This window comes from Hemiscyllium ocellatum, chromosome 1 (assembly GCF_020745735.1).
Source record: "Hemiscyllium ocellatum isolate sHemOce1 chromosome 1, sHemOce1.pat.X.cur, whole genome shotgun sequence".
Taxonomy (NCBI): domain Eukaryota; kingdom Metazoa; phylum Chordata; class Chondrichthyes; order Orectolobiformes; family Hemiscylliidae; genus Hemiscyllium; species Hemiscyllium ocellatum.
Genome location: NC_083401.1, coordinates 130,227,495 through 130,248,611, shown reverse-complemented (window position 1 = coordinate 130,248,611; position 21,117 = coordinate 130,227,495). Strand labels below are relative to the sequence as shown.

The window sequence follows — 21,117 nt, the reverse complement described above, 5'->3', positions numbered from 1 at the left end:
ATAAACAGGGGAAGGTGGGTAGGGGCGGGCTGCCTTAGAGTGGTCGGAAGGTGGGAGGGGTGGGGGCTTGCTGGGTCTGTATTGTCTGCACTTTTGTATGTAACCGTATTGTTGAATGTACAAATGTCATTGTCACTGTCTTGTTAAATGTGGAACTGGGATTTGAGGTTTGTCCTCATTCTCTGTAAAATGGTTGAACGGTAGGGTTTGGGGCCTAGCTTTGCTGCTCCTCTCCCTTGCAAAATTGCTGTCTTCTTTACAGCTGTAACTGTTTTTTGTAAACTGTTTTGTATTTGTTTAATAAAATATAACCAGGAGATTCAGAGTCTCCTCAGTTTAAAAAAAAACAGGGGAAGCACTACCGCAGTTAGGCGGTAGTGTGGGGTTTGAAAAAAGGAAAAAATAAATAAATGGGGGATTAAGGGCACTGCGTGTCAAAAAAAAGAAAAAAATAAAATAAATAAAACAATAAACAGGGGAAGCACTACCGCAGTTAGGCGGTAGTGTGGGGGGTTAAGAGAGAGAAAAAAAGAACAGGAATGCAAAAAAGAAAAAAAATCGGGGTTAAAAATAAACAGGAATGTCAAACATCCTGACTCAAAAGAGAAAAAAAAACAGGGGATTGTCCCTTTTAAGGACATAAAAAGGAGGGCCCTATAGCGACTGCTGCTGCACACGGTCCACCTCTTCTCCCTCATCCACCGCCCGGACACGCCCTGGCGTGCCCATTTGCCACCGGGCGGTGGGGATCCCCAGTGGAGGGCCCTCTACGCTGGAGTCCTCCCCCTTTCTCTCGGGGATCTGGGGTGGAGGGTGTTGCACGCAGCAGTCCCCTGCAACCGCAGATTGCGGTGGTTCACGGACTCCCAGCCCATCTGCTTGTTCTGTGGTGCTGTGGAGTCCGTAGACCATGTATATATTGGGTGTGGGCGCTTGCACTCCCTTTTTGATCTTCTGAAAAACCTTCTCCTCTGCTTTTGGTTGCACTTCAGTCCCACGCTCCTGATCTTCGGGCACCCGGTGCGGAGGAGGGAGGGCAGGTCTGAAGACCTCCTCGTGGGTCTGCTCCTGGGCCTGGCCAAACTGGCCATAAACAGGTCCAGGCAGCGGGCCGTGGAGGGGGTCGTTAGGGCCGACTGCCTGCCCCTCTTCCGCGGTTACGTTAGGGCCCGGGTGTCCTTGGAGAAGGAGCACGCGGTGTCCACCAACACCCTGGAGTTGTTCAGGGAGAGGTGGGCGCCGCAGGGAGTGGAGTGCATCATTTCCCCCTCCAACTCTATTTTGATTTAGTCCCTGCCCTCCCCTTCACTGTTTTGATCACACAGCATTGCCCTTTGATGTGAAGGGCACTGCTCGTCACAGGCCACTCGGGTGTTTTCCTACTTTTCCTGGTGGTGGAAATTAAATAAAGATTTGTGCACTTTATGTCTCTCACTGTGTCTCACAGCTGCACACACACACACACACCATGGGTGCTGGGGTTAAAAATAATAAGCACTACCGCAGTTAGGCGGTAGTGTGGGGGTTTAAAAAAAAGAAAAAAAAAAGAAAAAAAAAATAAACAGGAGTGTCGCAGCAAAACAAGAAAAAAAATATAAACAGGAGTGTGATCACACAGCATTGCCCTTTGATGTGAAGGGCACTGCTTGTCACTGGCCATTCGGGTGTTTTTCTATTTTTCTGGTGGTGGAAATTAAATAACGATTCGTGCACTTTGTGTCTCTCAAGAAAAAGAAAAGAAGACAAAAAAAAGAAAAAAAAAATTATATAAACAGGGGAAGGTGGGTAGGGGCGGGCTGCCTTAGAGTGGTCGGAAGGTGGGAGGGGTGGGGGCTTGCTGGGTCTGTATTGTCTGCACTTTTGTATGTAACCGTATTGTTGAATGTACAAATGTCATTGTCACTGTCTTGTTAAATGTGGAACTGGGATTTGAGGTTGGTCCTCATTCTCTGTAAAATGGTTGAACGGTAGGGTTTGGGGCCTAGCTTTGCTGCTCCTCTCCCTTGCAAAATTGCTGTCTTCTTTACAGCTGTAACTGTTTTTTGTAAACTGTTTTGTATTTGTTTAATAAAATATAACCAGGAGATTCAGAGTCTCCTCAGTTTAAAAAAAAACAGGGGAAGCACTACCGCAGTTAGGCGGTAGTGTGGGGTTTGAAAAAAAAGGAAAAAATAAATAAATGGGGGATTAAGGGCACTGCGTGTCAAAAAAAAGAAAAAAGAAAAAAGAAAAAAATAAAATAAATAAAACAATAAACAGGGGAAGCACTACCGCAGTTAGGCGGTAGTGTGGGGGGTTAAGAGAGAGAAAAAAAGAACAGGAATGCAAAAAAGAAAAAAAATCGGGGTTAAAAATAAACAGGAATGTCAAACATCCTGACTCAAAAGAGAAAAAAAAACAGGGGATTGTCCCTTTTAAGGACATAAAAAGGAGGGCCCTATAGCGACTGCTGCTGCACACGGTCCACCTCTTCTCCCTCATCCACCGCCCGGACACGCCCTGGCGTGCCCATTTGCCACCGGACGGTGGGGATCCCCAGAGGAGGGCCCTCTACGCTGGAGTCCTCCCCCTTTCTCTCGGGGATCTGGGGTGGAGGGTGTTGCACGCAGCAGTCCCCTGCAACCGCAGATTGCGGTGGTTCACGGACTCCCAGCCCAACTGCTTGTTCTGTGGCGCTGTGGAGTCCGTGGACCATGTGTATATTGGGTGTGGGCGCTTGCACTCCCTTTTTGATTTTCTTTAAAACCTCCTCCTCTGCTTTTGGTTGCACTTCAGTCCCACGCTCCTGATCTTCGGGCACCCAGTGCGGAGGAGGGAGGGCAGGTCTGAAGACCTCCTCGTGGGTCTGCTCCTGGGCCTGGCCAAACTGGCCATAAACAGGTCCAGGCAGCGGGCCGTGGAGGGGGTCGTTAGGGCCGACTGCCTGCCCCTCTTCCGCGGTTACGTTAGGGCCCGGGTGTCCTTGGAGAAGGAGCACGCAGTGTCCACCAACACCCTGGAGTTGTTCAGGGAGAGGTGGGCGCCGCAGGGAGTGGAGTGCATCATTTCCCCCTCCAACTCTATTTTGATTTAGTCCCTGCCCTCCCCTTCACTGTTTTGATCACACAGCATTGCCCTTTGTTGTGAAGGGCACTGCTTGTCACTGACCACTCAGGTGTTTATCTATCACTTGGGCTGGACCAGTGGCAGTGTGTAGCTGTGCAAGAAGAGGAAGACAGAGAAAAGAAGAGAGAAGAAGGAGGTGGAAGGAGGCGAGAGCTTGGAGTCCTGGGCCTTGCCCAGGTCAAGTCAGTGTTGCAGCTGACCTGGGGCCCACACCCACTGCTGGTCTCTGAGACCCCACACGGGCCTGCCCCCACCACCGCTGCCTGGGACTTGCCTGAGGCCCCTTCCCACAACCTCCACCACTGGTACGACCTGAGGCCCACCTCCACCGCTGCTGCCTGGGACTTGCCTGGGAATCCCTCCCCAACAGGTCTGCCTCCACTGCTGGGACCGAGGGCCAGCCTGGGACTTGCCAGAGCCTGCCTCAACTGCTGCTGTCGCCTGAGGCCTGCCTCCACCACCACTGCCTGAGGCCACTCCCCAACCAAGGGCCTGCCTGGGACTCGACAGAGGCCTGCCTCAACTGCTGTCGCCTGAGGCCTGCCTCCACCACTGCAGCCTGGGACTCGCCTGAGGCCACTCCCCACAACCTCCACCACTGCTGCGACCCGAGGCCCACCTCCACCGCTGCTGCCCAGGACTCAATTTTGGGGCTGCCTGGGACTTGTCTTGGGGCCCCCCCAACAGGCCTGCCCCCAACACTGCAATTGAGGGCCTGCCGAGGACTTGCCTGAGGCCTGCCTCCACCACCGCTGCCTAGGACTCGCCTCGGGTGACTGGCCTCGGGCACCTCCCCAAGGACTTCATCGCTAATACTGCCAGAGGCCCACCTCCACCGCTGCTGCCGGGGGCCGACGGAGTATGGCGAGCCCGAAGGTCGCAGGGCCCAGCCGGACCTACGCCGGGGTAGCCGCTGCCTTGGGCTCGGCTGGCCCAACCCCGGCCGCAACCACATCCCCCTTCAGGCACCTGACCAAACGCCTGGGGGTCAAGGCCTATCCCCATCCCAACATGACCATCGAGGCCTGCAGTAAGGCCATGGCTGGTGTGGTCGGCCCACTGGCCATCGTCGCTGCGGCCCGCATGTACAGGAAGGCCGTCTTCTTCCTTAAGACCGAGCAGGCGGTCCACCTGGCCGTGGAGAGGGGGCTCACTGTGGGCGGGACATATTTGCCAGTCGACCCTTTGGAGGTCACGGCCCAGAGAATCGTGATCTCCAACGTCCCGCCCTTCATTGCCAGCGAGCTCCTTCTTCCCCACCTCAACACCTTGGGGGAGATCCGGTCAGGTGTTCAACCGCTCCTGCTCGGTCTTAAGGACCCCACCCTCCGTCACGTGTACTCCTTCCGACGCCAGGTGTTTATTTGCCTGGCCCGGGAGGAGGTCACGGAGGGCTCATTCACCGTCCTCCACGAGGGCGCGGCATACCACGCCTTCTGGACGGCGGACGGCGTGCGGTGCCACCTGTGCCGTGAGGTGGGGCACATTAGAAAGAACTGCCCCACCCAGAAGGCTGCCCAGCCCACACCAACGGCTGCGGGTGGTGCCGCCGCACCCACTCCCCCTCCCCCAAAGTCAACACCACAAGCCCCGGCACCGGGGGCTAAGCCGGAGGCTCCCAATGCCTCAGCCTCTGGCAGGGAGGGGGGTGAGCGTCCGACCGAACGGAAGGCGCTCAGGAAGACGCAACGCGTCAAGCCCGCCCACGGGGAGACCACCCTATCCCCATCCCCTTCCCCTTCCCCTCCACGTAACCCACGACCTGCCCCGCCCCGGCACGACAATGCCCCTGCGGCCGTGCCAGCGTCGCCCCGGCGCGGGAACCCTGACCCCCGAACCCCCAAACCCGTACCTGATCCTGGCCCCACTGACCCCGACCCCAACCCCAACACCAACCCCAACACCAACCCCAACCCCGTTACAGAAACACCTGAGGCTTCAACCCCTCCTCCGGAGACCGAGCCCCGCCCCACCCATACACCCCCTGACACTAACCTGAGGGGAACCACCGCTGCCCTACCACCTCCAGAGACTGATTCTCCTAGCCCTGGAGAGGGAACTGGGCCCCTGCCCCGCCCACCATCACCTGATATACCAGGGGTGGGGCAGGAAGTGACACGGCTGACCCTCCCCACCCTGGCCACGCCCCCTGACTTCCCCCAGCCAATCATATTCCGGGAAAGGCGGGGGGGAGGGACCTCGGGCCCCATGACCACCAAGGCGGGCGGGGAGGGGAAGACCCATAAATCCCCCCGTCTCTCTGGGGAAGAGGCGCCGGCCCTTGGAGGGGGGAGAAATCCCATCAGCGCGCTGGCGGCGCTGCCCCTCTCCAGGGGATGAGCCGACGGTGCCCCCCACCTCCCACTGTCCTGCACCATGGCCCGACCTGCCCAAACCCCCAGGGGCGACAGCTGGGCCTTCCACCGCCATAACTCCTCCAGCCCCTGGGGAGGATTTTATTAACAACACGGGCCATGGTGCAGTCGACAGACTTTTATTCACTGCTGGGTCGTCGAGCGGTGGAGGCGAGGAAGGTGTTATCCTCGCTCCTCCCTCCCAGACTGTTTTTCCGGGGGCCTTGGCCCTGGGGGAGGACCTTTTCCCCGAGGAGCCGGGCGTCCCGGTGTCGGGAGAGGAGCGGGGCCCCGAGCCTCTGCCGCCCGGCGACCCGAACTCGGGGCGTTCCGGGAAGGGGTACGCCGAGGAAGATACGGAAGGTGACCCTGGGGGTGGGGTCACTGGAGGTTTGAGGCCAGTTGGCGGTGCCGGACCAGCCCCCATCCTCTCGGTGGGGGAGGGGTCGGTGACCGAAGGCGACCTCCCGGAGGAGGGTTCTGGATCGGTGGCGGACACCGGGGACGACGCGGAGTCCGTCTCCAGCGACATTTTCGAGTCCCAGGTGCCCCCCACCGATCTCCCCCTCATCCCCCTCGAGGAACTCTGGGAATTTGTCGAGGAAACTCGGAGTCGCCGGGATAGAGCCCAACTGGCGCTCGACCGCTGGAGCTCCTTCGAAAGAGTCTACTGGTCGGCTCACGCTGCGCGCCAGGCGCCCGGGCTTGACGTTAACGAGCGAAAGCGAGTCAGGAACTTCCTGGGAGCACTCCTGGTGAGGGCGAGGGACTTCTGTGCCCCTCTCTCGTCCTCCCAGTAAATATGTACATAGTTTTTGTTAACTGTTTACTGGTGGTGGTTGCACTATACTTTCGACATGGAGACAACTATAGCCAGCCTCAACATCAACGGCAGCAGGGAGTCACAGCGCAGCTTCCAGACCCCCTCGGCCCTTCGGGACGGGAGGTATGCGGTGTGCTTCCTGCAAGAAACCCACACTACCCCGGGAGACGAAGCCACCTGGCTCCTGGAGTGGCGAGGGGGGGTCTACATGAGTCACCTCACCCGCAGATCTGGCGGGGTGGCTATCTTGTTGGCCCCGCATTTTCAGCCGGAGATCTTGGGGGTCAGGGAGCCAGTGCCAGGCCGTTTGCTTCACCTGACGGTTCGGCTGGGGGGCGCGGTGCTTCACTTGGTGAACGTCTACGCTCCCCTGGCCGGGCCGAGGCAAGCGAGCTTCTTTGAAGAAGTGTCCGCTCATCTTGCTTCCATCGACGAGAACCAGTGCGTCGTCCTCGGGGGAGATTTTAACTGCGTCCTCGAGGACAGGGACCACGGCGGTGCCCGCACGAGTTCGACGTCGGGGAGGAGGTTGGGGGACTTGGTCAAGTCCTTGGACCTGGTGGACGTCTGGCGGAATCTCCATCCTGACTCCATCGCCTTCACCTTCGTGAGGCCTGGGGTCGGAGCGTCCAGAATCGACCGCCTGTACGTTTCGCGGGTGTACGCCTCCTGCTTTCCGAAGGCCTCCACGCGGCAGGTGTCGTGCACGGACCATCACCTGGTGTGGGCGGAACTCCTTCCGTTCGGCGCCAGGTTGGGCTCCGCGTACTGGCACTTTAACAACCTGCTGCTGGAGGACGAGCGGTTCCGGGACTCGTTTCGTCGTTTCTGGGCCGGCTGGAGAAGGAAGCGGGGAAGCTTCCCCTCCCTGAGGCTATGGTGGGACGTGGGCAAGGCTCACGTCCGCGTCTTCTGTCAGGAGTATGCGAGGGGGTCGACGAAGAGGCGGAAATCCAGGATCGGGGAGTTGGAGAGGGAGATGCTCGACCTGGAGTCACGCCTCGGTCAGCCCGACGCGGACCCGGCCCTGCGCGGGGTGTACGAAGAGAAGAAGGCCGCGCTCCGGGACCTGCAGCTCGTCGGGGCTCGGGGCGCGTACGTGAGGTCGCGGCTCCAGCTCCTCCAGGACCTGGACCGCGGCTCCCCCTTCTTCTACTCGCTGGAAAAAAGGCGCGGCACCCGTCAGCAGCTCCTTGTGCTGCTGGCTGACGACGGGTCCCTCGTCTCGGATCCGGAGGGTATCAGGGCCCACGTCCGATCCTATTACACGGCCCTGTTCTCTCCGGATCCGTCCAGCGAGGATGCTCGCAGAGTTCTGTGGGAGGACCTGCCGCAGCTCAGCCCGGAGGACGCCGGAAGGCTCGACGCTCCTGTCACCTTAGAGGAGCTGACCGGCGCCCTCGACCGGCTCTCGAGGGGCAAATCCCCGGGGCTGGACGGGCTGACTGTGGAGTTCTTCAGGGCGTTCTGGGACGTCCTGGGGAGCGACTACGCACAGGTCCTGGGGGAGTGTCTAAATGCCGGAGAGCTGCCCCTTTCCTTGAAGAACTGGCGTCCGGTCTCCCTCCTCAGCACGGACTACAAAATTTTTGCCAGGGTGTTGTCTTCTCGCCTGGCTTCCGTGCTGGCCCACATGATTCACCCGGACCAGTCCTACACGGTCCCGGGCCGGAGGATACAAGACAACGTCCATCTGGTCCGGGACCTGATCCATTTCTGTCGACGGGCTGGTCTGCCGAGCGCCTTCCTGTCTCTCGACCAGGAGAAGGCGTTCGACAGGGTCGATCACGAGTACCTGCTCGGGACTCTGCGGGCGTTCGGGTTCGGGACGCAGTTCGTCGCCCGGATCCGACTTTTGTACGCCGCCGCAGAGTGTCTGGTTAAAGTTAACGGGTCCCTGACGGCGCCCCTTCGCTTCGGGAGAGGAGTGCGTCAAGGCTGCCCCCTGTCCGGCCAGCTGTATTCCCTGTGCGTGGAGCCTTTCCTGCGCCTCTTGCGGAGGAGGTTGTCGGGGCTGGTTCTGCGCGGCGTGGGCGCGGGGGTGGTCCTCTCGGCCTACGCCGACGACGTGCTCCTCACTTTCACCGACCCGGCTGACCTGGGGAGGATGCGCGAGTGCCAGGCCGTGTACTCGGCGGCGTCTTCCGCCAGGATCAACTGGGCCAAATGTTCCGGGCTACTGGTGGGTCCGTGGCGGGTGGATTCCCTGCCGGAGGAGTTCCGGGGGTTCAGCTGGAGTACCACCCATCTCCTCTACCTGGGGGTCTACCTCAGCCCGACCGAGGAATCCTGGCCGGCCAACTGGCAGGAGCTGGAGGCCAAAGTCTCGGCTCGCCTAGGCCGCTGGACAGGACTGCTCCGAGTGCTATCTTACAGGAGCCGAGTGCTGGTCATAAACCAGCTGGTGGCCGCCATGCTGTGGTACCGGCTGGTCACTTTGGTCCCTCCTCCTGGCTTTGTCGCTGACATCCAGAGAACGTTGGTCGACTTCTTCTGGGACAAAAAGATGCACTGGGTCGCTGCGCAGGTTCTGAGTCTCCCCATTGAGGAGGGCGGTCAGTCGCTGGTGTGCGTCCGCACCCAGGTCGCGACCTTCCGCCTTCAGACCTTGCAGCGATACCTTTACGTCGAGCCTCCTCCTAGGTGGTGCGCCCTGGCGACGTATTTTTTCCGCCAGGTGCGTAACCTCAACTACGACACGCAGCTCTTGTTCGTCGACCGTGACGGTTTGGAGGTCGCCCTCAAGGTGCTGCCTGTCTTTTACCAGGACCTGATCACTGTCTGGAACATGGTCGAATCGCGTCGCGCCTACCCTCCGGCAGGAGTAGCGGCTGTCGTCAGGGAGCCGTTGCTCAGGAATCCGCACCTCTGTGCTCGCGGGTTCGAGTGGCTGTCGGAGGGGAGGGCCGTGGCGGCGAGGGTGACCAGGGTCGGGGACGTGCTGGGTGCCGGGGGGCTGGGCTGGACGTTGCCGCAAGACATAGCGAGCAGGGCAGCGGTAGACGTCCGGTACGTGGCCACCGGCATCCGACGCCTTAAAACGGCGGTGCTCGGACCCGACGTAGTGCACCAGTTGGAGGACGCTCAGGTGTGCGGTGGGATCCCGTCCGCGCTCACCCCTGCCCGGACGGAATTTCACATCGGCCCCAAGGTCCCGTACTTCCCGCGGGAGCCTGTGCCCCACAACCTGAGCCGCCTCCGTAATTTTAGTTTTGTCCCGTTCAAGGACGTTAAAAGGCGGGTCCTGTACAGACTGCTGCTGCACACCGTCCACCTCTTCTCCCTCATCCACCGCCCGGACACGCCCTGGCGTGCCCATTTGCCACCGGGCGGTGGGGATCCCCAGTGGAGGGCCCTCTACGCTGGAGTCCTCCCCCTTTCTCTCGGGGATCTGGGGTGGAGGGTGTTGCACGCAGCAGTCCCCTGCAACCGCAGATTGCGGTGGTTCACGGACTCCCAGCCCAACTGCTTGTTCTGTGGCGCTGTGGAGTCCGTGGACCATGTGTATGTTGGGTGTGGGCGTTTGCACTCCCTTTTTGATTTTCTGAAAAACCTTCTCCTCTGCTTTTCGTTGCACTTCAGTCCCACGCTCCTGATCTTCGGGCACCCAGTGCGGAGGAGGGAGGGCAGGTCTGAAGACCTCCTCGTGGGTCTGCTCCTGGGCCTGGCCAAACTGGCCATAAACAGGTCCAGGCAGCGGGCCGTGGAGGGGGTCGTTAGGGCCGACTGCCTGCCCCTCTTCCGCGGTTACGTTAGGGCCCGGGTGTCCTTGGAGAAGGAGCACGCGGTGTCCACCAACACCCTGGAGTTGTTCAGGGAGAGGTGGGCGCCGCAGGGAGTGGAGTGCATCATTTCCCCCTCCAACTCTATTTTGATTTAGTCCCTGCCCTCCCCTTCACTGTTTTGATCACACAGCATTGCCCTTTGATGTGAAGGGCACTGCTCGTCACAGGCCACTCGGGTGTTTTCCTACTTTTCCTGGTGGTGGAAATTAAATAAAGATTTGTGCACTTTATGTCTCTCACTGTGTCTCACAGCTGCACACACTCACCATGGGTGCTGGGGTTAAAAATAATAAGCACTACCGCAGTTAGGCGGTAGTGTGGGGGTTTAAAAAAAAGAAAAAAAAATAAACAGGAGTGTCGCAGCAAAACAAGAAAAAAAAATATAAACAGGAGTGTGATCACACAGCATTGCCCTTTGATGTGAAGGGCACTGCTTGTCACTGGCCATTCGGGTGTTTTTCTATTTTTCTGGTGGTGGAAATTAAATAACGATTCGTGCACTTTGTGTCTCTCAAGAAAAAGAAAAGAAGACAAAAAAAAGAAAAAAAAATAATATAAACAGGGGAAGGTGGGTAGGGGCGGGCTGCCTTAGAGTGGTCGGAAGGTGGGAGGGGTGGGGGCTTGCTGGGTCTGTATTGTCTGCACTTTTGTATGTAACCGTATTGTTGAATGTACAAATGTCATTGTCACTGTCTTGTTAAATGTGGAACTGGGATTTGAGGTTTGTCCTCATTCTCTGTAAAATGGTTGAACGGTAGGGTTTGGGGCCTAGCTTTGCTGCTCCTCTCCCTTGCAAAATTGCTGTTTTCTTTACAGCTGTAACTGTTTTTTGTAAACTGTTTTGTATTTGTTTAATAAAATATAACCAGGAGATTCAGAGTCTCCTCAGTTTAAAAAAAAACAGGGGAAGCACTACCGCAGTTAGGCGGTAGTGTGGGGTTTGAAAAAACAGGAAAAAATAAATAAATGGGGGATTAAGGGCACTGCGTGTCAAAAAAAAGAAAAAAGAAAAAAATAAAATAAATAAAACAATAAACAGGGGAAGCACTACCGCAGTTAGGCGGTAGTGTGGGGGGTTAAGAGAGAGAAAAAAAGAACAGGAATGCAAAAAAGAAAAAAAATCGGGGTTAAAAATAAACAGGAATGTCAAACATCCTGACTCAAAAGAGAAAAAAAAACAGGGGATTGTCCCTTTTAAGGACATAAAAAGGAGGGCCCTATAGCGACTGCTGCTGCACACGGTCCACCTCTTCTCCCTCATCCACCGCCCGGACACGCCCTGGCGTGCCCATTTGCCACCGGGCGGTGGGGATCCCCAGTGGAGGGCCCTCTACGCTGGAGTCCTCCCCCTTTCTCTCGGGGATCTGGGGTGGAGGGTGTTGCACGCAGCAGTCCCCTGCAACCGCAGATTGCGGTGGTTCACGGACTCCCAGCCCAACCGCTTGTTCTGTGGCGCTGTGGAGTCCGTGGACCATGTGTATATTGGGTGTGGGCGCTTGCACTCCCTTTTTGATTTTCTTTAAAACCTCCTCCTCTGCTTTTGGTTGCACTTCAGTCCCACGCTCCTGATCTTCGGGCACCCAGTGCGGAGGAGGGAGGGCAGGTCTGAAGACCTCCTCGTGGGTCTGCTCCTGGGCCTGGCCAAACTGGCCATAAACAGGTCCAGGCAGCGGGCCGTGGAGGGGGTCGTTAGGGCCGACTGCCTGCCCCTCTTCCGCGGTTACGTTAGGGCCCGGGTGTCCTTGGAGAAGGAGCACGCAGTGTCCACCAACACCCTGGAGTTGTTCAGGGAGAGGTGGGCGCCGCAGGGAGTGGAGTGCATCATTTCCCCCTCCAACTCTATTTTGATTTAGTCCCTGCCCTCCCCTTCACTGTTTTGATCACACAGCATTGCCCTTTGTTGTGAAGGGCACTGCTTGTCACTGGCCACTCGGGTGTTTTCCTACTTTTCCTGGTGGTGGATATTGAATAAAGATTTGTGCACTTTGCGTCTCTCACTATGTCTCACAACTACACACACACCATGGAAAAAAAAATAAACAGCTCAGTTTGATGTGAAAAAAAAAAACAAAAAAAAACAAAAAAAAATATAAACAGGGGAAGCACTACCGCAGTTAGGCGGTAGTGTGGGGTTTGAAAAAAAAGGAAAAAATAAATAAATGGGGGATTAAGGGCACTGCGTGTCAAAAAAAAGAAAAAAGAAAAAAGAAAAAAAGAAAAAAAATAAAACAATAAACAGGGGAAGCACTACCGCAGTTAGGCGGTAGTGTGGGGGGTTAAGAGAGAGAAAAAAAGAACAGGAATGCAAAAAAGAAAAAAAATCGGGGTTAAAAATAAACAGGAATGTCAAACATCCTGACTCAAAAGAGAAAAAAAAACAGGGGATTGTCCCTTTTAAGGACATAAAAAGGAGAGCCCTATAGCGACTGCTGCTGCACACGGTCCACCTCTTCTCCCTCATCCACTGTCTGGACATGCCTTGGCATGGCCATTTGCCACCGTGTGGTGGGGATCCCCAGAGGAGGGCTCTCTACGTGGGAGTCCTCCCCCTTTCTCTCGGGGATCTGGGGTGGAGGCTGCTGCACGCAGGGGTCCTCTGCAACCGCAGATTGCGGTGGTTCACGGACTCCCAGCCCAACTGCTTGTTCTGTGGTGCTGTGGAGTCTGTAGACCATGTGTATATTGGGTGTGGGCTTTTGCACTCCCTTTTTGATTTTCTTAAAAACCTTCTCCTCTGCTTTTGATTGCACTTCAGTCCCACGCTCCTGATCTTTGGGCACCCGGTACGGAGGAGGGAGGGCAGGTCTGAAGACCTCTTCGTGGGTCTGCTCCTGGGCCTGGCCAAACTCGCCATAAACAGGTTCAGGCAGCGGGCCGTGGAGGGGGTCATGAGGGCCGACTGCCTGCCCCTCTTCCGCGGTTACTATTGGGCCCGGGTGTCCTTGGAGAAGGAGTACGCGGTGTCCACCAACACCCTGGAGTTGTTCAGGGAGAGGTGGGCACCGCAGGGAGTGGAGTGCATTATTACCCCCTCCAACTCTATTTTGATTTAGTCCCTGCCCCCCCTTCACTGTTTGATCACACAGCATTGCCCTTTGATGTGGGGGGCACTGCTTGTCACTGGCCACCCAGATGTTTTCCTATCTTCCTGGTGGTGGAAATTGAATAAAGATTCGTGCACTTTGTGTCTCACACCTGCACACGCACACAATGGATGCTGGGGAAAAAATAAGCACTACCGCAGTTAGGCGGTAGTGTGGGGGTTAAAAAAAGAGAAACAAAAATTAACAGGAGATTCCCTCCCCTTCAGTAAAAAAAGAAAAAATAATAAAACAATAAACAGGGGAAGCACTACCGCAGTTATGCGGTAGTGTAGGGGGTTAAGAGAGAAAAAAATCAGGAATGCAAAAAAGAAAAAAAAAATTGGGGTAAAAAAAGGAATGTCAGACATCCTGACACTGAAAAGAGAAAAAAAAAATAAACAGGGGATTGTCCCTTTTAAGGACATAAAAAGGAGGGCCCTGTAGCGACTGCTGCTGCACACGGTCCACCTCTTCTCCCTCATCCACTGTCTGGACACGCCTTGGCATGGCCATTTGCCACCGGGCAGTGGGGATCCCCAGAGGAGGGCTCTCTACGCGGGAGTCCTCCCCCTTTCTCTCGGGGATCTGGGGTGGAGGCTGCTGCACGCAGCGGTCCTCTGCAACCGCAGATTGCGGTGGTTCACGGACTCCCAGCCCAACTGCTTGTTCTGTGGCGCTGTGGAGTCTGTGGACCATGTGTATATTGGGTGTGGGCGTTTGCACTCCCTCTTTGATTTTCTTGAAAACCTCCTTCACTGCTTTTGGGTGCACTTCAGTCCCGCGCTCCTGATCTTCGGGCACCCGGTACAGCGGAGGTATGGCAGGTCTGAAGACCTCCTCATGGGTCTGCTCCTGGGCCTGGCCAAACTGGCCATAAACAGGTCCAGGCAGCGGGCTGTGAAGGGGGTCGTGAGGGCCGACTGCCTGCCCCTCTTCCGCGGTTACGTTAGAGCCCAGGTGTCTCTGGAGAAGGAACACGCGGTGTCCACCAACACCCTGGAGTTGTTCAGGGAGAGGTGGGCACCGCAGGGAGTGGAGTGCATTATTTCCCCCTCCAATTCTATTTTGATTTAATTCCCTGCCCTCCCCTTCACTGTTTGATTACACAGCATTGCCCTTTGATGTGACAGGCACTGCTTGTCACTGGCTGCTTGGGTGTAAAAAAAAGGAAAAAAGCAAGAAAAAAAATAAACAGGGGATTTAGAATCTCTTCAGTTCAGGGGACTGACTCTGAGCTCACTTGCTACAGCCAGGGTAGTGTGCACAAGTAATTAAAGGAGGACTTGGTAATGGAATACCAGCCACTGTGCAGTTATTTCAGTGCAGTAAACACATGGCAGTAACTGTGGAAGTTTAATAGAACATTGTTTTCAGGATGGAGATGCAATTGTGTGACTGCTACCAAGAAGCATTCAATTGGAAACATCCATTTCACAGTGAGTACAATAAAGATACAGTACAAACCAAACCATTGTACAGCGGAGCTGAGATTGAGGGCAGAAGGGCTGTATAGAGGCATGGCTACTGAAAGGAGAACATAAGAATGTTTAGAGTTTCTGAAACATACTAAAAGCCATAGGAAGCCATAGAAAAGAAACAATAAACAAACCATCACAGAAGGCACTGGGTAAGACATATTGCTGCAAACCTTCCTTTCTCAGCACTGGTCAAGATGAAAGACAATGGGAAACAAACAGTTAGTTTTCTCCAATCACAATGGAAAATTATGAAATTGCAGCAGATGTGACTAACAGGCCAGAGAAACTACACTTAGTTCTACTTTTATCATGTTCAGGAGAGATTGTTTCAAAGTGCCTTCCACTGAAAATCTCTTTGAAGAACATATTAGATGAATTGCAAATATTTTTAAAACCTTGAATTCCATGTCACACCCCAAGTGAACATGACTTATTAATGGTAAGAATAAAATATATGGGGCCAAAGTTGAAAAAGGAGTTCAATGATCAGTATAGACTGCACTGGCCACTTGCAGAATCCTGCATAATCTCACATTTTCTCATATTACATTTCATCTGCCATGATTTTGCCCTTCATTAATCTGTCTATATCCTTCTGTAGTTTCTTTGTATCATCCTTACTCCTTGCCGTCTCATCAAAGTCATCAATATATATTGAAAGTAAGTGTGGCCCCAGCACTGATCCCAGTGACACTCCCATTGGAACATGTTACCAACATTTACATATCCTCTAAATCCCAACTCTCTGACTGATATTCTTTAGCCAATTCTTTATCTAACATACTAATGCTAGTATGTCAGCTCCAAAACCATGGGCTCTTGTCTTGTTAAGTAGCCTTATATGTAATACTTTACTGAATGCCTTCAGAAATCCAAAGATATTACATCTATTGGCTCCCCTTTATTCACCCTATTTCTCAAGAAAGTGTAAACATTTGTCAGGCATAATTTCCTCATCATGAAGTCATGCCTTCTCTTTCTGATTATTTTATGTGTTTCTAAATACATTGTTATTTGTTCCTTTATAGACACTAACTTTTTCCTAATAACACGTGTTACCTAACTGGGTAGAGTAACCTGTTTTTGTCTACCTCCTGTTTTGAGTAAGGTTGTTGTATTGACAATTTTCCAACCTCTAGAACTTTTCCAGAACCTAAGGATTCTTGGAAAATTACTACCAGTGTATCCCCTATCTTTGTAGCTATTTCCTTTAAAATCTTCAGATGCAATCCATCAGGTCCAGGGTATCTATTGGCCTTTTGTCCCATTATTTTCCCTGGAACTTTCCTCTAGTTATAGTTATTGTGTTTATTTCCCCTGCCCTTTTATCTCCTTGATTATTTAGTACTTTTGGAATGCTATTTGTATGCTCCATTGTGAAGACTGACGTTAGCATTTGCTCAACTCATCTGCCATTTTTGGACTCCTTATGAGTATTTTTCAGAGGTCAATGTTCACTGTAGTTCTTTCTCCTATTTATTTCAAGAAGCTATTACAGTCTGTTTTTATGTTATTTACTAGTTTACCTTCATTTCTTTTTCTCCCTCTATCTTTTTGGTCATGCTTTGTTGGCTTTTAAAACTTTCCCAATTCTCTGATTTACCATTAATCTTTGCCACATCATAACTTCTGTTTCTTTCAATTTTATATTTTCTAATCACCCTGTTGAGAGCTTTGCATTACACACACATGGAGAGGTGAGAGTTGAATCAAAGCCTCCTGAGTCAGAGGTAGGGACACTGGCATTGTATCGCAAGAACCCCCTTCTTACAATTAGACACTGTCATTAAATTCCCTGGTAAACCATGGTCAGATAATCTCTTTCCTAGAATCCTTCTTCATCACTGAGATATGAATTTGCTGAACTATTAGCCCAAGGCAGCATCCTGTATAAAAGAAATAGAAACATTATCTCTAAGGATTGGAGATAAGAGATACGAAAAGGTATCCTTGCAGGCCACCAACAAATTGAAAATTAAGACTGAGAATGTCAAGAGAAGTGCTCATTTGGCCAAACATGAGCAACGAAATTGAGAACCACATCAGCCAGTATGGTGTTTGTAATGAGAACCAAGCTAAACATACTAGAGAGTGCCTGATGAGACATAACATCCCAAGATGAAGCTAGGAGTATACCTCTTGCAGGACTGATTATCTTGTCACTGCAGGCTATTCTGACTATTGCAAGGCAAAAGCAGCTGATTTAATGACTGCTGATGAGATTGTAGAAAGCATAAAAGCACACTTCAATCATTATTCAGATATTCCAAGGAACGGCAATCAAAGTCAGGTCACTACTCCATTTTTGCATTTTTTTGTTGGCTCTGAGTTCTGCATTTCTGGCCAGCCATTCCAATCCCAGTGCCTTCAGAAATGCAGAGTGATTCTGAAATGGAACAATTTCCTTGTAGTGAAAATAAGCAGGGGAATAAGCAGGGGAAATCAAACCTCTTTTGCAGCAGGCAGTTGGTATGGGTTTGGCAGCGGGGTTGGAGCAGGTGTAGGGTGTGGCATTGGATATGTTGGGTCCAGCAAAGAAGGCGTATTGGTAATTGCTCTGGTGGGGAAGAGGCAGGTATTTTAGGTGCAGTGAAGGTATGGGAGATAGGGTAGTACCAGTAATTCCCAGTCAGAGGGTGCTGGTATGGGTATTTTCAAAGTTCTAAGGGGGTAAAGAGTTGGGAGTCTTGTAGTTATGAGTCAAATGTTAAGTTGAAGGGTCAGTTTAATAGTTAGTTGAACTGAATTAGGTCTTCAAATCAACTAACTCTTCCTAGGTAACTATCAGCTTAATTGAAGCCAAAATCTTAGAATTCTCCAACTTTAAGGATTTTCTTTGCTGAGTGTTCCACTCATGGGGAATTACCCATCACAGTTTTCAATTTCACAGGCAGTGTCTGCAAAGGATAAAGCTGAAGCATTTGCAGCAATTTTCAGCCAGAAGTAATAAGGGGAAGATCCATCTCAGACATTTCCTGTGGTCCACAACATTACAGATACCAGTCTTCAGCCAATCCAATTCACTCCATGGGATATCAAGAAATGGTTGGAGGCAATGAATGTTGCAAAGGTCCTGACCACATTCTAGCAGTAATACCGAAGACATGTTCTCCAGAACTTAATTCTCTCTCAGCCAAGTTTTTCCAGTACAGTTATAGCAATGACATCCATCCAACAACATGAAAAATTGCCCAGGCAAGTCCTACACATAAAAAGCAGGTCAAATCCAACTCAGTCATTTACTGCACCATTAGTCCACTCACAATCATCCGTAAAGTGATGTTAAGTGTTGTTAACAGTGTTATCAAGCATCACCTGCTCAGCCAGAACCCACACACTTACACACAGTTTGGGCTCCGCTAGGACCACTCAGCTCCTGAACTCATTACAGACCTGGTTCAACATGGACAAATGAGCTGATTTTCAGACATGAGGTCAGAGTGACAGCCCTCGACATCAAGGCTTAACTCAATGGGGCATTAAGGTGCCCAGCAAAACTGGAATCAATGGGTATTGGGGGCAAACTCTCCATTGTTGGAGTCATACCTGACACAGTGGGAGATGATTGTGGTTAAGGCCAGTCACCTCAGCTCCAGGACATCTCTGCAGATGTTCCTCAGGATAGTGTCCTCGGCCCAACATCTTCAGCTGCTTCATCATTGACTTTCCATCTTTGCAAATCATCACATATTAAAACAGTCAATATTCAATTGCAACAAGATTTGGATAAACAGAGGCTTGGGCTGCTTAGTGACAAGTAACATTCGCACCATTTAAATGCCATGCAATGACCATCTCCGGTAAGAGACAATCTAACCACCACCCCCTGACATTCACTTGTGTTGCCATCACTGAATTCCAATGATAACATTCTTGGTGTTACCATTGGCCAGAAACTCAACTGGACTCACCACATACACACAGTGGCTAACAGAGCATGTCAGAGGCTAGGAAAAATTTTGTTGGAAATGATGGTGGATTAGGTGTGTGCAAAATGAAAATTCCCTTTACCAGAGCTGACTAAACTGTTTAAAAGGGTTGAATATATGAATCTCTGGAATTCTGAATTATCAGGACTGGCATGCTAGGTTGGGTTGTTGAACTGAGATGTGCCTTGCTAGTGATAATTGTATGCAAATGATATGGAGTGGAACAGTTGGCAATAGCAATGCAGTGATTGTGCTTGAATGGAAACCTTGAGAAGCTTTTGGACCGCCCTCTCTTACCACACGTGCACCTGAAATGTGGCGTAAAGTTAAATAAATTTACTTTTGTTTAAAAGAAAGTGCCACTTGCCTATTTGTCACTATTTGAATTTTGTTGATTTTGGTTTTTGTTACAGTAAAAGTTTTAAAAAATATAATTCTTGTCTTGTGGTTGCTTCCATTGTTATGGACCAGACCAGACCCCTTCAAAATGTTTTAAGACGGTAGCTCAAACCCTAACATTTTTAGTTGTGTTTGGCAGATGCAAAATGGATATTCCAGGAGTGATGCAGCTGGTCAAACCACTCAGTTTTAAACAAAACTGAATTTATTTACAGAATACAAGTGAAATATGAACAAAAGAGAACAAAATAGAATAACTTAACCTATCTGAAAACCCAAACCACTCCATCACAACTTAATGATGCTGTTCCAATTTCCTGCTACAATCTCATAAACACAGCCCTTGGTAAAAAATGGTAAATTCAAACCCAGGCTCTTATAGGAGAAATGTGAGAGGGAGAAAATCAGCCAGGCATCATCTGCTGAAGCAAGAAACCTTTTTTTCACTGTAGCTGCTTCTCTGTACCCAGTGGTTTTAACAGACTGTTTGTAAAAACCAAACCAAACCAGAAAAACCCTGAACTGAGAGAACTGGCCACTCCCCTTTCATTGTACGAATGATTTTAAAAAAAACCTAAAAGCCTTTTCCCTGATTGTTGCCTTAGGCAGTATCTTAGCGATTAGCACTGTCCCACACGGTGGCACAGTGGTTAGCACTGCTGCCTCACAGCGCCAGAGACCCGGGTTCAATTCCTGCCTCAGGCGACTGACTGTGTGGAGTTTGCACGTCCTCCCTGTGTCTGTGTGGGTTTCCTCCGGGTGCTCCGGTTTCCTCCCACAGTCCAAAGATATGCGGGTCAGGTGAATTGGCCATGCTAAATTGCCCATACAGTTAGGTAAGGGGTAAATGTATGGGTGGGTTGCGCTTCGGCGGGTCGGTGTGGACTTGTTGGGCCAAGGGCCTGTTGACACACTGTAAGTAATCTAATCTAATCCCAGGCAAATCAGAACCTCTGCCTTTTGCAACCCCTCTTGAAACAAACCAAGGACAACATAACCTTGCTAAGAAGCAGCATCGCCACACCTCTGGATAATTTAGGAAATCAATCTCTCGTAAAAAGTCACTACACATGCAGCATCATAGCAATAGTTGTAAGAAGTACTCACGTTTAGTGTACCAGGATGACATTGCTATAATTCGAGTTACTTCTGCCTTACGCATAGCAGGAATTATAGCTTTCATTGATTCTGTGTATTCAGTATGTCCAGAAAATAAGCGTATTGGGAACCCAAGGCAGCACATGATAACATCCTGGTCGTTAAAATGCCCCTGAAGACTGTCGGCTGAGAAAATATTTGCTTTCACTACCTGCAAAAATGATTAAAGAATGGAACATTGTGCTGTGAGCTGTCATCTGTGTTAGAAACAGAACATGTATTAAAATTCTTGATTCTGGCATGATTGCCTCTGTTAGGAAATCTGTATCTTTAAATAAATATGTCATTGCAATATTCAACATAATTCTAGGTTGCTAGTGGTTACCTTCAGGTTGTCATGCTGAATGGTCAGCTTGCTGGGAGTTCTCACAACAGCTTTCACCACATGGCCCTGTTCTAGTGCTTGTCTCACTAATAATTGGCCTGTTTGTCCTGTGGCCCCAAGTATCAAGAGTTTCATTCTTCAGTCTGAAAGTAGCAGTCAAGAAATGATGCAGTCTATTCACAGATAGTCAAACCAATAGTTTGATACTCTATTTAAAGTGTAATAATAATTTCTATCATACTTTCACACTCGTTAATTTAAGATCTCACACTTTCTCTACAATCAATAGTACACGTAGATTGCCAGGACTGGATGATCAAGTGATCCAATACACTGACTCCCCTTGCACTTCGAGCTTCGACTTTCAAACAAATTGACGCATGCAAAACCTCATGCTGATAATTGAAAGTATTCTCAGTGAAGCAGTTTGCATAGTCTTAATTCTTCTTGTGTATGGATGTGAATGGCATTCTCAACCATAACTGAGAGATTTACAGTTGAGTGGTGTGGGAAATGGCTTTCCCACAGTATTCCACAATGAACTCAGCTCAAACTTCAATTATTGCTTGTTGTGACTTTTTCTTTCATACCAGATGTTTCATTGGCAATAGTACCTTTCTTTTGTAATTTGCTTTTCGACCTAGTTAGTAATCAAATTTGATAGTGAATCTGTCATTG

At 51.3% G+C, this 21,117-nt stretch overlaps 1 protein-coding gene across 1 annotated transcript in view; it reads right to left on the bottom strand.

Annotated features, from left to right (window-relative positions):
- The window catches only part of LOC132817251 (flavin reductase (NADPH)-like), a 40,027-nt gene that overhangs the window by 9,154 nt on the left and 9,756 nt on the right, over window positions 1-21,117 (bottom strand). The window contains exons 2-3 of the mRNA XM_060827653.1: window positions 20,440-20,582; window positions 20,064-20,265 (exon numbers count right to left, since the gene is read on the bottom strand). Coding sequence (XP_060683636.1) covers window positions 20,064-20,265; window positions 20,440-20,574 — 337 coding nt within the window. The 5' untranslated portion in view covers window positions 20,575-20,582. The remainder of the gene's footprint in view (window positions 1-20,063; window positions 20,266-20,439; window positions 20,583-21,117) is intronic.